Genomic DNA, 16515 nt, shown 5'->3' on the forward strand with positions numbered 1-16515 from the left:
GTTTACCTGTTTAGTGATGTAAAATGTAATTACAACTTTTAAGTAACAATATAAAGGAATTTTGTGGGCCGCAATAGTAGTAGACTTGCGAAAGTTGATGCGTTTATCTCCACTGCTTAGAGCGACGATATGTACAACGACGAACATTCTTTTCCCTGCTCCTTGCAACATCACTCGCTCAAGGCTGAAAAACTGGAGGACTTTTTGCAAATGAGTCCGTATATTATAACTACATTCTCCACTATCAGTCATGAGTTACAACCCAACAGCATAATAACATTATCCTTGGCAAACCATAGAGCTGATTTCGCCTGTAGAAGATAAGGGCGCTGAAGAGCTGGTGTTCGGTGGCGCAACGGACAGCGCATCCGTTGCTGATCAAGAGTTCACATGTCCGACTCCTGGGAAGACCGTATATTTTTAAAATTTCTGCATGAAAAACGAAAAGCACGTTAGCAAGAACTGATTGTAAAAGTTGTTCTGGTTGTGGCATGTTTTATATATAGCTTCACATTAGTCCTAGTCTGAGAAATAGACAACAGAGGACAAATGCATTTGCTTTGCGTAGAGGAAATTCGCTTTTTGGAAGTGTTGTTAGTAGTGGAGATATCACCATACAGCTATAGTACAACGAGGTGTATGACGCTGAGGTTATACGTACATACATCTACAGTACAACGAAGTGTAGGACAATAAGGTTATAAGGAAAGATATGCAGCGTGTACAACGTGCAGGAGGCACAAACGTAAGGGCTATGGAAAATGGAACTGACGTACCATGCTGCTTGACAGACCGTAGGGGAACGATGTGGGAGACCCGCAGCGCCGTACTATGCAAAGTCCTAATGGATGTGGTTTACCGTTGTCTTCCTCCGACAATAATAGGGATGACTGATGATGAAGACGACACAACAACCTGACCCCACCGGGAATCGAAACTGGGACCCTGTGCTTGGGAAGTGAGAACGCTACCGCGAGGCTACGAACGACGGATACAGTGACTTATTTTATCTTTATTAAGATCACGGAACTGCAGATGTTTAAACAATAGCAATCGTAGATGGGCAGTACGAAGATGAAAACATTGTTTCTAATTAAGTGAGAAGTGTGTGGTCATATTAACCAGAAAATATCTTTTTGAACATGACGTGTGTGAACATCGATAGCAAATGTAAGCGCAAGGAAACAGCAACGAAAACACAATAATATTATGTTTCTGATCGGTGGGGTAAAAGTTCTTAATTAAAATTTTCTTTTCATACAAGACGACTGTCGAGTTGTTTTACAAATAAATTATAATGTTTTGTAGGTTTAGATTCGAATTAGCAATCTTTGGAAATTACCTTGTAAACTCCAACGGTCAACCGCTGTAACGGCTGAGCTACTAAAAGATTACCATGTTCTTCGGTGAAACAATAATTTTCATTAGGAGCTTAATTCCGTTGAATGGCGCGCTCCTTCGTTGTAACTTTGGGAGAGCATATCTTGGCGATAAATTAATGTTAACTTCACAACATCAGCATCATCATCATCATTTGAGGCTGATTATGCCTTTCAGCGTTCAGTCTGGAGTATAGCCCCCTTACAAAATTCCTCCATGACCCCCTATTCAGTGCTAATATTGGTGCCTCTTCTGATGTTAATCCTATTACTTCAAAATCATTCTTAACCGAATCCAGGTACCTTCTCCTTGGTCTGCCCCGACTCCTCCTACCCTCTACTGCTGAATCCATGAGTCTCTTGGGTAACCTTGCTTCTCCCATGCGTGTAACATGACCTCCCGCCCCCCCCCCCCCCCCCCCCCCATCTAAGACTGTTCGCCCTGACTGCTATATCTATAGAGTTAATTCCCAGTTTTTCTTTGATTTCCTCATTGTGGACACCCTCCTGCCATTGTTTCCATCTACTAGGACCTGCAATCATCCTATCTACTTTCATAACTGTGACCTCAGCCTTGTTGATAGGATAACCTGAATCCACCCAGCTTTCGCTCCCATACAACAACGTTGGTCGAAAGATTGAACGGTGCACAGATAACTTAGTCTTGGTACTGACTTCCTTCTTGCAGAAGAGAGTAGGTCGTAGCTGAGCGCTCACTGCATTAGCTTTGCTACACCTCGCTTCCAGTTGTTTCACTATGTTGCCTTCACAATGCAACACATTTTTAATTAAGTTAATGAACCTGTGCGTCGACGTGGTGGCAATTTGCTGGCACAGTGCAACAACATTTTACTCATCTTCAGCCCTGCGGGGTAGCTGCACGGTCTAGGCGCCTTGTCACGGTACGTGCGAATCCCCCCGTAGGAGGTTTGAGTCCTTCCCCGGACATGGGTGTGTGTATTGTCCTTAGCGTAAGTTAGTTTAAATTAGATTAAGTAGTGCGTAAGTTTAGGGACCTTACTACAAATTTCCAAAATTTACGCATTCTCTGGAGCACTGAAAAACAACTTCTCAGGAGTTTTTGTTGGTGTAATTGTACAGTATGGTGCTATACAACACTTGTAGCCCATTTTCCGCAACATAAATTCCAAACCAAAACCTCACTTTGAGTTGAGATTACGACGATAGGAGTGCCGAGAGGGGTGGCGCAGTGGTTAGCACACTGGACTCGCATTCAGGAGGACGAAGGTTCAATCCCGCCTCTGACCAACCTGATCTCGATTTTCCGTCATTTCCCTAAATCGCTTCAGCCAAGAGCCGGAATGGTTCCTTTGAAAGGGCACGGCCGACTTTCTTCCCCGTCCTTCCCTAATCCGATGAGACCGATGACCTTGCTGTTTGGTCTCCTCCCCCGAATCAAGGCAACCCCATAGTAGGAGCAGCGAGCTATCCAGTGACGTCACATGACTCGAATTGAACATTTCAGCAGGCTTTCAAATTGTTTGAATTTCATGTCCGCTTTTATAGAACAATACTGAAACCCAAGTGGAAAACCTTGTTAGGTGCATAAAATGACATAATTAATAATTTAAGACAATTTCCAAGAAACAGTGAAGTACCAGCAATGCCGGGTAACACTGCAGCACTTACTCTTTTCATCTGTATACTTTCTTATAAAAACTATTTGTTTTGTTATGATGTGCAAACATGTCGGCACTAAATGTACGCTACTTTTTAATTAATGTTGACATTTAGTCCATATGGTCGTAACGGCAATTATTAACACCACGTTTCATTCGAAACGTGTTAAGAATTAAACTGTTCGTGTCATTTTGTACTACACTTCTCATATATATATATATATATATATATATATATATATATATACTTTCGTTGCCAGTTATTTTTATTGTGTTTCTTTATTACGTTTTGTAAATCGTACTGCAGCACTACAAAGCACCACGCTCTTCGCATCAATGAAGGCTGGTGTTGAAAATTTCTGTTCTTCTATGGCAGCCGCCAAACTAGCATCGGTGTGTTTATGATCATTACGACCACAACCTGTAAGGTTCATGTTCATGTGCAACATGCTGTTCCAGACTACGTGACTTTTTTTTAATGTGTTCGTTTTGTAACCCATGTTTATTTTATATAAACATCAAAAAAGTTTTCCAACACCTCGGGTCTGAGAGTTCCGGAACCTGTACGAAAAATTGGAATATAGATCAACAGAAACATCATTTCCGCCCTTTTTATTGCTCATGAAAACCACACATTGCATGTTGTACCACCATACAACGAGACCTTCAGAGGTGATGGTCCAGATTGCTGTACACTCTGGTACCTCTAATACCCAGTAACACGTCTCCTTGCAGTGATGCATGGCTACATTCGTCGTGGCATACTATCAACAAGTCCATCAAAGCGCTGTTGGTCCAGATTGTCCCACTCCTCAACTGCGATTCGGCGTAGATCCCTCAGAGTGGATGTTGGATCATGTCGTCCTTAAACAGACCTATTCAATCTATCCAGGTCATGTTCGATAGGGTTCATGTCTGGACAACATGCCGGCCACTCTAGTCAAGAGATGTCGTTATCTTGAAGGAAGCCTTGCACAAGATGTCCACGACGGGGGTGCGAATTGTCGTCCATGAACATGAATGCCTCTCCAATATGCTGCCGATATGGTTGCACTATCGGTCGGAGGATATCATTCATGTATCGTACAGCCGTTTACGGTGCCTTCCATGACCTCCAGTGGCGTATGTCGGCCCCACATGATGCCACCCCCAAAACATCAGGGAATCTCCACCTTGCTGCACTCGCTGGACAGTGTGTCTAAGGCGTACAACCTGACCAGGTTACCTCCAAACACGTCTCCGACGATTATACTTAAATGGATATGGTGTCCGTTCTTTTGGACATGTCCGAAAGAACAGACATTATTAATGACCAGGAGCCATCTAAAACGAAATTAGAATTATATATTAATACCTTCAGCTGCTGACGGGCGTTGATATATATCAACGGCGACAGGTGAAAACGTGTGCCCCGACCGGCACTCCACTGGGGATTTCCTACTTACATGACAGACGATCTGTCCATCTAAGCCACCGAGGGTACAGCGAATGTAAGTAGGGTGTTTGGGTTTTTATGTTGGTAATGCCGCCTAGTGCTCTGTATGAAAATCGCTGACTGTGCTGTGTGCAGTCTGTGGCTGGTTGGACTCATTGTAGGAATATTCGCTAGTGTAGCGTTGGGCAGTTGGATATGAACAGGGCGTAGCGTTGGGCAGTCGGAGTGAGCCGCCAGCAGTGGTGGATGTGGAGAGAGAGACGGCAGAGTTTTCAGACGTTACTATGAGTGGACGATCAGGACGTGTGTCAGTCACAAAAAGGAAATCTGTAAGACTGGATGTCATGAATTGATATACACTCCTGGAAATTGAAATAAGAACACCGTGAATTCATTCTACCAGGAAGGGGAAACTTTATTGACACATTCCTGGGGTCAGATACATCACATGATCACACTGACAGAACCACAGGCACATAGACACAGGCAACAGAGCATGCACAATGTCGGCACTAGTACAGTGTGTATCCACCTTTCGCAGCAATGCAGGCTGCTATTCTCCCATGGAGACGATCGTAGAGATGCTGGATGTAGTCCTGTGGATCGGCTTGCCATGCCATTTCCACATGGCACCTCAGTTGGACCAGCGTTCGTGCTGGACGTGCAGACCGCGTAAGACGACGCTTCATCCAGTCCCAAACATGCTCAATGGGGGACAGATCCGGAGATCTTGCTGGCCGGGGTAGTTGACTTACACCTTCTAGAGCACGTTGGGTGGCACGGGATACATGCGGACGTGCATTGTCCTGTTGGAACAGCAAGTTCCCTTGCCGGTCTAGGAATGGTAGAACGATGGGTTCGATGACGGTTTGGATGTACCGTGCACTATTCAGTGTCCCCTCGACGATCACCAGAGGTGTACGGCCAGTGTAGGAGATCACTCCCCACACCATGATGCCGGGTGTTGGCCCTGTGTGCCTCGGTCGTATGCAGGTGGCGCTCACCTGCACGGCGCCAAACACGCATACGACCATCATTGGCGCCAAGGCAGAAGCGACTCTCATCGCTGAAGACGACACGTCTCCATTCGTCCCTCCATTGACGCCTGTCGCGACACCACTGGAGGCGGGCTGTACGATGTTGGGGCGTGAGCGGAAGACGGCCTAACGGTGTGTGGGACCGTAGCCCAGCTTCATGGAGACGGTACCCCAGGAGCAACAGTGTCCCTAATTTGCTGGGAAGTGGCGGTGCTGTCCCCTACTGCACTGCGTAGGATCCTACGGTCTTGGCGTGCATCCGTGCGTCGCTGCGGTCCGGTCCCAGGTCGACGGGCACGAGCACATTCCGCCAACCACTGGCGACAACATCGATGCACTGTGGAGACCTCACGCCCCACGTGTTGAGCAACTGGGCGGTACATCCACCCGGCCTCCCGCATGCCCACTATACGCCCTCGCTCAAAGTCCGTCAACTGCACATACGGTTCACGTCCACGCTGTCGCGGCATGCTACCAGTGTTAAAGACTGCGATGGAGCTCCGTATGCCACGGCAAACTGGCTGACACTGACGGCGGCGGTGCACAAATGCTGCGCAGCTAGCGCCATTCGACAGCCAACACCGCGGTTCCTGGTGTGTCCGCTGTGCCGTGCGTGTGATCATTGCTTGTACAGCCCTCTCGCAGTGTCGTGAGCAAGTATGGTGGGTCTGACACACCGGTGTCAATGTGTTCTTTTTTACATTTCCAGGAGTGTATATATAATGACTTTTGAGTACTATTAAGATAAATACATTGTTTGTTCTCTATCAAAAGCTTTGATTTGCTAACTATGCCTATCAGTAGTTAGTGCCTTCAGCAGTTAGAATCTGTTATTTAGCTGACAGTATTGGCGCTCGCTGTATTGCAGTAGTTTGAGTAACGAAGATTTTTGTGACGTAAGTGATTCATGAAAGGTACATGTTGTTGATAGTCAGGGCCATTCTTTTGTAGGTATTATTGAAAGTCAGACTGCGTCGCGCTAAAAATATTGTGTGTCAGTTTAGTGATGATCAGAATAAGTAAAGAGAGAACTGCCTGAGTACGTTCAGTTTTACTCAGCTGTTTCTGTATCAAATAACGTAGAAGTTTACCAGCACAGTCATTCTTAATTTTCTAAGGGGACGTTTCGTATGTCGACCCTTAGCCGAATGGAATCTTCTGATATTTTCTTGTAGTTTCAGTAATTAGTGTAGTTATTGTTTATTGCTAGCGAGTAATTGTAGAGAGAATTTCCTTTGTAGTTGTAGTTTTTCATTGTTGTACTGTAAAACAGTACAACAAGTATTTCGCCGCCGCGCTTGCAATTAATTGGATATTGTTTTCAGTGCTAATTTAATGTGTTTTCTTATTTTACTCTTCAAATTGTGCTTTTCTGTGTTATCGCGTGAAATGTTGTGACAATTATGGCATGTGAAAAACGTAATACTAGGCTGCAAAGTAAACCGAGAAATGACAGTGAAGACGAGAGTAGTGTGTTAGCGCCACCGTGTAATGAATTAACTAATGTTCAACATAGCAATTTGGTAATTGTGCATAGGGAAATAGTCCAGGCAGTGAATGGTGTAGACAGTGAAACAGCTAGTGAACAAGGTAGTATTGTCGATCAATCGGTCGGCAATAGCTCGCCTCAGGAATCCGAAATGACAGGACAATACTGTAGATTCAGGTTTTGCACCATTACCCTTTTCTGAATCAAGTCAAGAAACATTTTCTGCTTTTCAAAATGCGTATGCTGCCGGTACAAATGCACTGCCGAAAAGCAAAGAGGAACAGGTTCCAGATACTAATACATTTTTATTGCAATTAATGCTACAAATGAAACAAAATCAAAAACAATTGGAATAAAATCAGAAACAAATGTGACCAAAGACAGACAGAATGGAACAAAGTCAAAAACAATCACAGCACATATGGGGCAAAAGCTTCAAACGTTAGACACATTGCTTGAACAAACACGTGAAGGCTTAACTACTGAGTTACATAACATTGAATCTAAGTGACAGAAAGTCTGTAATGACGTAAAAACGCAAATTTGTTAGCATTTTCAACCTATTCTTTAGCGGCATGAAAGTCCATGACAGAATCACGATGCAGCTATAAGAGAACTGCAAACTACTGTTCATGAAAATCACGACACTTTGCAAGCTAAAATTGACTCAGTCGCATCTACCGGTTCGGTTACGCTACTTCAAAAACTCAGGAAAACTTAAAGGATACAGTAGATACCCTTTCGACACAGGTGGACACTCTTTAACTTGGTTCAGTAAAACACACGGAGGAAATCAGCACATTATCGGAAAAAGTAGTCGACCTTTCGGATCAGCTAAATAATTTATGTGCGAAGGTAGATAATGATCTGAATGACACAAGACCGGTAGCCTTTACTGACACAGAAGGGTAGGAACAAATTAGGAAATTCAAACAAAATCAGAATAAAATTAATACGCAACACCAAAGAGAAATCCGGGAAGTAGAAGATCAGTTGGCATAAGCAGTACAAGAATTACATATTTCAGAGGACACTCGAGCTTCAATACGGGAAGCGTGACTTAGAAATACGGAAAAGTCACAAAGTAATAACACTGGGAATTTCGCAAACTTTGAAAGAAATTGGCAAGCTTCACCGAATATTGAGATGGAGCCGCCGACACGACGTAGCAATGACCGATATGGGACTCGCCGACACGATGACTTTGACTATAAGCTGTTCATTACTACACGTAAATTCAGAACATTTAAGACTTCTGCCAACGCCATTCACCCACAAGCGCGGCTTCATCAATTCTCTCAACTGGTCATTAGAGCACAGATTGGAATTTATGTTTGGCTATTTGGAAAATGAAACTGCTGTAAGGATGCGTTCGGTCATTCGCGATTGTCATAGTGAAGGAGAATTTTGTCATGCCTTCCTCTCAGCATACTGGTCTCAACCTACTCAAGACCGAGTAAAATATAGCATCACAATGATGAAACACTTTGAACAATCCGAATTTTCCAGTCTTGTAAAATATTTTGAAGAGATGTTGCACAAAATACAGTATTTGACAAATCCGTATAGTCCCTCGGAACTCTCCCGGATTTGCTTAATCAAATTGCCTGAACTTTTGGGTCATATTATCTTGGCAAGACGTTGGAAAGACGACATCGAAGCTTTTCGGCGACTTTCACAAGAATTAGAAATTGACAAAGACGAAAACAGGAAAACAATCATTACAGGTCACACCCGTCACAATTCCGTGGCGACAGAAACAATAATGCAAATCGTGACCAAAACAGACGCCACCCGTATGACAACGGTTGGCAGAGTAATAATAATTACATGGAAAGATCCCCTCCATGGTAATGACTATGACAGAAACAATCATAGAAACAGACAATATGGGGGCCAGGACAATTATTATCAAAGGGGACAGAATAATTTCAGACGTAACAGCCCACCGCGCGGTTACGATTTAGGGAGAAATTCTCCACCACCTGACAGAAAGAAATTACAGAAATTACCGACATGAAGACGGACGATATAATATTAACAACGGAACAGAATTTAAGCAAAATTGGCGGTATTCAAATAGGGTTGGACCCTCTCGACAAGTTGAAACTGTAGAAATTAGATCTCAAAATCCTAATAACGACACGTGACAACAAAGAGACAACAGAAAATGACTCACACCGCTGGCAGCCTCAAAACGTACATATGAAACTGACGACTAAGCTGCCGTGGCTATTAATTACGTAAAAAGGGAAGACATTAGGGACATCTTACTCCAGGAACATGACGTAAAACAGAACAATATTGCATAATCTGTAATTCACATCATAGTAAATGACATAAAATTTACGGCAGTACTTGACTCAGGCATGCCCATTTCTGTAATTAGTGAAACAGCTTTTAGCAAATGCAACAAATCGCACAATTGCTATGTTGTAACATATTCTGACTTGCTTATTTGTTGTTTTCATTTCTGTGAAAGGTCTATGCTTCATCTTGCCTGGTCTCACTATTCATCACATTTGCTTGCGACGGTAATATATTCTTATCAGACGATTCGTAGATCCGTGTTTTATAACCAACGTGTAGTATGGCAATTGCCAAGATTACAGAAGGAGAACAGACACTTCAGTGACCGGACGGACAGTTCAAAATTTTGTAAAAAAAATAATAAGAGCAGGAGTACGAGGAAGATTTGGAAGCATATCTCACGCGTTGTAGTCCAACACGATTGTCAAACAACCACGACGCGTTGTTCTCCTAATTTGCTCGAGGCTGCACATCTTGCGCTTGGACCACTCACTGAGTCTACTTTATTTCTTTTTCCACAGTTCAGTACACCTCCTTCCTGTTTTCATGCTTATCCGTGTTGACGCGTTGTCCACTGGGCGACCTTACCACTAAAACTGAGGGGGATGCAGTGGGGCGTTTCCTTTGTAAGAAGGCAGCAAAGTCAGAAGACCTGCAGAGAATTTATGAATGACCATATAAACAAATAATAGGGTTGGTTCAAATGGCTCTGAGCACTATCAGACTTAACTTCTGAGGTCATCAGTCCCGTAGAACATAGAACTACTGAAATCTAACTAACCTAAGGACATAACACAGATCCATGCCCCAGGCAGGATTCGAACCTGCGACCGTAGCGGTTGCGCGGTTCCAGACTGTGGCGCCTAGAACCGCTCGGCCACAGTGGCCGGCATTTCATATGTTTACCGATTATCATACTCCACCACACGCCACTGGAACAGAGAAAGCGGGATCACATAGCTATACCAGAAGCAGCCTCTGCCATACACCGTCGGGTAGCTTGTGGAATGTAGATCTAGATTTAGGTGTAGGTGTGCGCGACTGTACTAGATAGAGCATGACTAACAGTACGTCGCGCGAGAAGAGGTCTCCAATGTCGTAACGCCAATCGCGGAGGAATTCGCAGCGCAATGTTTACTTCCGTGTTACACATATCGTGCAAAGTGTACAGCAACAAGAAATACGGCAGACGAGATGACGCTGCACAATTTTAAAAGAATCAGAGGGCGGAAGAAGCAGAATATCACGCGGTTAACAACTGTGATTAATTACTTTAATGATGACACGCAGTTTGAGGAAAGATAATATTGTAAGAGTAGCTTAGAAGCGACATTAGCCCTTTCGTTGAGTAAAGATAATGCTACTCATGACCTACATGTATAAACGCGTATACAGCAAAGCGAAGAATAGTGCTCAGAGGACGGCCAGTATGCTTGATAGTAAGTGACCTGTATCCTTTACACAGACAGCGGTTAAGAACACGCACCCGTTTGTAGTTCCAAGCACTGTTTATGTAAAGTGCCTTTACTTGAACTGGAATCCTTATCGGGTGACCTCGAAAGCTGACCTCACTGCTGAGAGCATTATAAATTCTCCATTGATGATAAACCCTAATCTCGCCAACAAACGCGCATTTCCCTCGACTATCTCGAGAAAATAAAACCAGAATCGTCTCGTCAGAAATTCTGGATGCAACTTTCATATACTGTAACCTATGCATTCAGCCCATTCTCTCGCTGAACTTAAAATTGTTAGTTCAAATGGGCGTTTATATGTACATCGACACTTGTACTCATTGAATCATCGTGAAGTGCACGCAGAAGTTACTTAACGTGGTATCACATGTCAGCGACTCTTCCCTTTCAAATCGTGTATGGGCCGCATGAAGGACGAATACTTAACCATCGCAGTACCAAGTTGGGGGCGGGGGAGGGGAGCTTTATTCCCATCTTTTGAAAGTATTATAATCTAGTCAGTTACTTTATATTTTAAAATTAGAAAATAATATTTATCGTTTCTAATGATTTCTTCTACCAGATTCCGTATTTGTTTTTAATTTATCCATTAAAATATATCCAAAAATGTAAACCTCAGTAGCGGATGTCACTTTCCCCAGTGAATCTCGTATTTAATGTTACCAGGATCAGGGGTCTTTAAATAACCCTTTAAAAAGTATGTTGAGAGTAAAAGTCAACTACAATGAAAGAAATGCACGATCTTAAAAAAAATTGTGGTGGTCAAAAAGTAGAAAGTACACGTTATTAAAAGAACGTTCATATTCATAAGAGGGAGAGAAGGAGGTTACAGTTTAACCACCCGTCGACAGCGAGGTCATTAGACACGGAGCACAAGGTCGAATTAGGGAAGAATGCCGAAGGAAATCGGCCGTGCCCTTTGCAAAGGAACCATACCGGCATCTGCGTCGAGCGATATAAGGAAATCACGGAAAACCTGAATCTGGATGGGTGACGTGGGTCTGAGCCGTCGTCTTCGCGAATGCGAATCCAGTGTGCTGACCATAGCTCCTCCCAGCTCGGTCATATTGCTAAGAGTGTGCTGAAACTTATTTCCAGGTTCTGGCTGCTAATTAAACGTCATTACCTCTTTAAAAAATGATGATGTTAATATAACAATTTTTTTTTCTGTCCCTTAAGTATCCCTGTCTTGAAAATGAACGCTATGGTATTGCTACGCTTAAATGCTAGTCTGACCTTGTCTTCACCGTGACCTCTCCTGAAGCTCCCTAAAGAAGTGAAGCGTGGAGGGATTAAAGATATCCTTAGATTCTTAAGTTAATATTGGTTCCTGAAGTGTTGGAAGTAGGCTTCCGAGGGATAATTTTCGTCTATCTTCAAGAGTCTGATAATTCGGGGTTTTTCAACATATCTGTGAGTCAAAAAAATCTTTGAAAATTCATGCCGCCTTTCGCCCTATACATTCAATATCCCCTTTTAGTCCTATTTGGTATGCGTTCTACACACATTAGTTTCAAAAATACAGGTTGAGTCAAAAAGGAACTTACGACTTCGGAATAATATAGAAATTTATTGAGATATCTTACAGAATCTGTAGATGCGTCATTTTGTAGTAAACCATCTCCAATTTGCGTCACCCCATTCCGTTCCCAGGAGTGTCAGTATAGTGCACTGTGAAAATGGATACTTACACTGGTGCGAAGCTTGCTTGCTGTGTATTTTGGTTTCATGAAAGGAAAACTCTGCAACAACTGTTCATTGAAGACAGTGTGATTGTTCCTCCCCTAGAAAACAATTAAGACGAACTGTAAAATCGAATCTACACTGCCGTTGCACAAGTTACGTCAGATTTTCTACAATGAGTGTGGGAAGAAATTGATTACTGGCGGGATGCTTACCGCGTCACAAATGGTAGTCACACCAAGTCAAAATGTCAAACTTGATGCTGTTTGCTACAAAATTACACATCTACCGATACTGTAAGTTATCCCAATAAATATCTATCTAAAGTTGTAACGTCCTTTGTAACTCACCCTGTTGTTGTTGTGGCCTTCAGTCTTGAGACTGGTTTGATGCAGCTCTCCATGCTACTCTATCCTGTGCAAGCTTCTTCATCTCCCAGTACCTACTGCAACCTACATCCTTCTGAATCTGTTTAGTGTATTCATCTCTTGGTCTCGCTCTATGATTTTTACCCTCCACGCTGCCCTCCAATGCTAAATTTGTGATCCCTTGATGCTTGAGAACATGTCCTACAAACTGGTCCCTTCTTCTTGTCAAGTTGTGCCACAAACTCCTGTTCTCCCCAATTCTATTCAATACCCTCTCATTAGTAATGTGATCTACCAATCTAATCTTCAGCACTCTTCTGTAGCACCACATTTCGAATGCTTCTATTCTCTTCTTGTCAAAACTATTTATCGTCCACCTTTCACTTCCGTACATGGATAAACTTCATAGAAAAACTTTCAGAAACGACTTCTTGACACTTAAATCTACACTCGATGTTAACAAATTTCTTCAGAAACGCTTTCCTTGCCATTGCTAGTCTACACTTTATATATCCTCTCTAATTCGACCATCATCAGTTATTTTGCTCCCTAAATGCTAAAACTCCTTTACTACTTTAAGTGTCTCATTTTCTAATCTAGTTCCCTCAGCATCACCCGATTTAATTCGACTAGATCCCATTATCCTCATTTTGCTTTTGTTGATGTTCATCTTATATCCTCCGTTCAGGACACTGTCCATTCCGTTCAACTGCTCTTCCAAGTCCTTCGCTGTCTCTGACACTATTACAATGTCAACGGCGAAGCCGGCCGGAGTGGCCGAGCGGTTCTAGGCGCTTTAGTCTTGAACCGCGCGACCACTACGGTCGCAGGTTCGAATCCTGCCTCGGGCATGGCTGTATGTGATGTCTGTAGGTTAGTTAGGTTTAAGTATTTCAAAGTTCTAGGGGACTGATGACCTCAGAAGTTAAGTCCCATAGTGCTCAGAGCCATTTGAACCATTTCATCGGCGAACCTCAATGTTTTTATTTCTTCTCCATGGTTTTTAATACCTACTCCGAATTTTTCTTTTATTTTCCTTTACTGCTTGCTCAATATACAGATTGAATAACATCGGGGAGAGGCTACAATGCTGTCTCACTCCCTTCGCAACCACTGCTTCCCTTTCATGTCCCTCGACTCTTATAACTGCCATCTGGTTTCTCACCCTATAGAGCCCCTAATGTAACTACTACATTGGTCATGTCATAAAAAAGAAGTAATTCTCTTGTGACAGCGTTTCCACCAGTATATTAAAACCTTATGCTGACTTGATAAGATTACAGTTAGCCTATCTTTGTAATCAGTCAATGGCTGGAGGCGCATTTCTTTATAGATTTTAATATGCTCTAGTAATAACCGTCTACAAAAAAGACTAATGTTTCAATTAACATATTGCAACACGTTAGAAGCATCTTTTACTCATCATTAGAAGTTTATGCGTTCAAAGAAAATGTTATTTCAAGGTTGATTGTCTTAATCGAAATTAACATACACTCGTTTCGTTCACTGGTTTCTCCTACTGTTGCTATTAGGGTGGGCTATTGAGGGACGGGTGGTAGCGGGTGGTGAGAAATCGATATGCAGTGGTGCATCCTCCCGGTGTGAAGCTGTGCCTTGTCGTTTGTTGTTACTGACACCACAGCCTATTCCTGTGCCTTGTAACTAAAGAAACGCCACAAGAACATCAAAAGACTATGTTGTGTCGTGTTAAAATGTGGTCATAGTCGGCCTCTACCTTATCTGACTGTGGGATCCAAACTACGAGGCCCAACTGTAGCAGATGAAAGTTAAAACCAAGGGCCAAGCTAGTGTCAGGTTGCAGCGTAGCGTTTAGGTTAAAGTGGTTTACAGTATTTTCATACAAATAGATATGAATCCGAATATTATTTCTCTTACTTGCTCAGACCTCTAGCAGTAAACAGAACGTGTGACGCGATGGCCACATTGTGGAGGCTGCCCAGTGCTCCGTGGAGAAAGTCAGATTTCGCCCCACTGTCCTAAAGGAAGCGTTAATCGTAGGTCCCACTTTGATTTCTTTGGTTATTTCATGCAGTATTGCTTGTCTGTTAGCACTGACAGCTGTACGTAAACGCTGCGGCTCTCGGTGGATCGCGGAGGTAGTCGGGCACTGTGTTGTTCTTGGCGAGTTGTAATGACTGAAATTTGGTCTTCTCAGAACACTCTTGACACTGTTGATCTCGGACGTTTGAAATCCCTAACGACTTCTGAAATAGAATGTCCCATTCAACTGCCATTCCGCGTTCAAAGTCCGCTAATTCCCGTCGTACGGCCATAATTACGTCTGAAATCTTTTAACATAAATCACTTGAGTACAATCTGCCAATCTGCGCCAATCGAGTTTCCTTTGATAACTTGCGTACGTGATTCTACCGCCATCTGTGTATGTGCATATCCCTATCCAATGACTTCTGTGACCTCAGTGTAAGTTAACACACAGAGTGGCAAACATACTAAGGGAACAGTTCTAACTAGGATATCAAACTGTGCGCATGTGCCAGGCAAACTTAAGCCAATCAACAATCACGGGGGGAAATTCTGGAGTACACAAACATGAATCTTAAAATTGTGATGTAAGAACACATAGTCATTACAGGCAGGAATTTTAAAACGTGTTACCGTGATCTCACAGGTAGTAAATCGCGCCTAATACACGCCCACCGCAGCGCTCGGGGGCCACAGCACGTTCGCGACACCTGAGGGTGGGTTTATTGAGAGCCCGAAACCGGTCGTGATAATAAAATAAATTTACAACTGAAGCGGTATTTTCGACCTCTAGTATAACGCTCAGTTGCGGATGTTCGTCCAACAGGATTCTTTGTAAATTGGGGAAACAATCAGAACAAACAACCACAACAATTTCCGCTAACCAAAACAGGAAAACTGTAATATTTAGAGTGCCATTGCTAAGAACAAACATGTGATAAACGATCAGACACACATCAATACAGTTTTTCTATTATATTTAATAAAATGATACGATAAAAAAAATTCATTTGTACATGCAGCGATATTAAAACGTATATATATTGTATTTCTCTCCCACTCTCGATGTCGCTCTTGCTCTATCGCTATCTCTCTCTCTCTCTCTCTCTCTCTCTCTCTCTCTCTCTCTCTCTCTCCAATCACACACACACACACACACACACACACACACACACACACACACACACACGCACACACACACACACACACACACACGGACACTAAAAACTCAAAGTGTGTATGTACGTAGCTGTGCAGTACTTATACTGCTGCAGCTGCTATTCCGCTCACCTGGAACATCCCTTTTAGTTTGCCAGAGGTGAACGCGGGCGTCAGTTTGACCCTGCGGTGGCGCCATTCAGAAGACGGTAGGAAGAACAGCTGTCTGTTGAGCGGCTCCTCGTAGTCCAAGTAAACACCTCGCTCGTGAAATGAACCGAAGTCCTTTATCAGGATCTGGCGAATAAGTTCAGGATCCCGAACGAGAAGCACAGGATGTAGAACCGAGTAGAGCCCAATGAACCGTTTACCTAAAATTATAATAATAAAACTGCTGTATGTCCACCCACTAACCTGGTTCACTTTTGGTAAGGGTAAATGTATTTGAGGAAACAATGACGTTTCTGTCGAGCTGGAGACGAAAGGAGTTACTTAATTTAGAATAATCTGAATATTTAGCACCACCATTTTTACGTC

General features: G+C 43.1%; 1 protein-coding gene across 1 annotated transcript in view; it reads right to left on the bottom strand.

Annotated features, from left to right (window-relative positions):
• LOC126272684 (cytochrome P450 6k1-like) overlaps nucleotides 1-16515 on the bottom strand; it is a 116211-nt gene that overhangs the window by 82645 nt on the left and 17051 nt on the right. The window contains exon 3 of the mRNA XM_049975701.1: nucleotides 16111-16349. Coding sequence (XP_049831658.1) covers nucleotides 16111-16349 — 239 coding nt within the window. The remainder of the gene's footprint in view (nucleotides 1-16110; nucleotides 16350-16515) is intronic.

Source organism: Schistocerca gregaria, chromosome 5, assembly GCF_023897955.1.
Source record: "Schistocerca gregaria isolate iqSchGreg1 chromosome 5, iqSchGreg1.2, whole genome shotgun sequence".
Classification (NCBI taxonomy): Eukaryota; Metazoa; Arthropoda; class Insecta; order Orthoptera; family Acrididae; genus Schistocerca; species Schistocerca gregaria.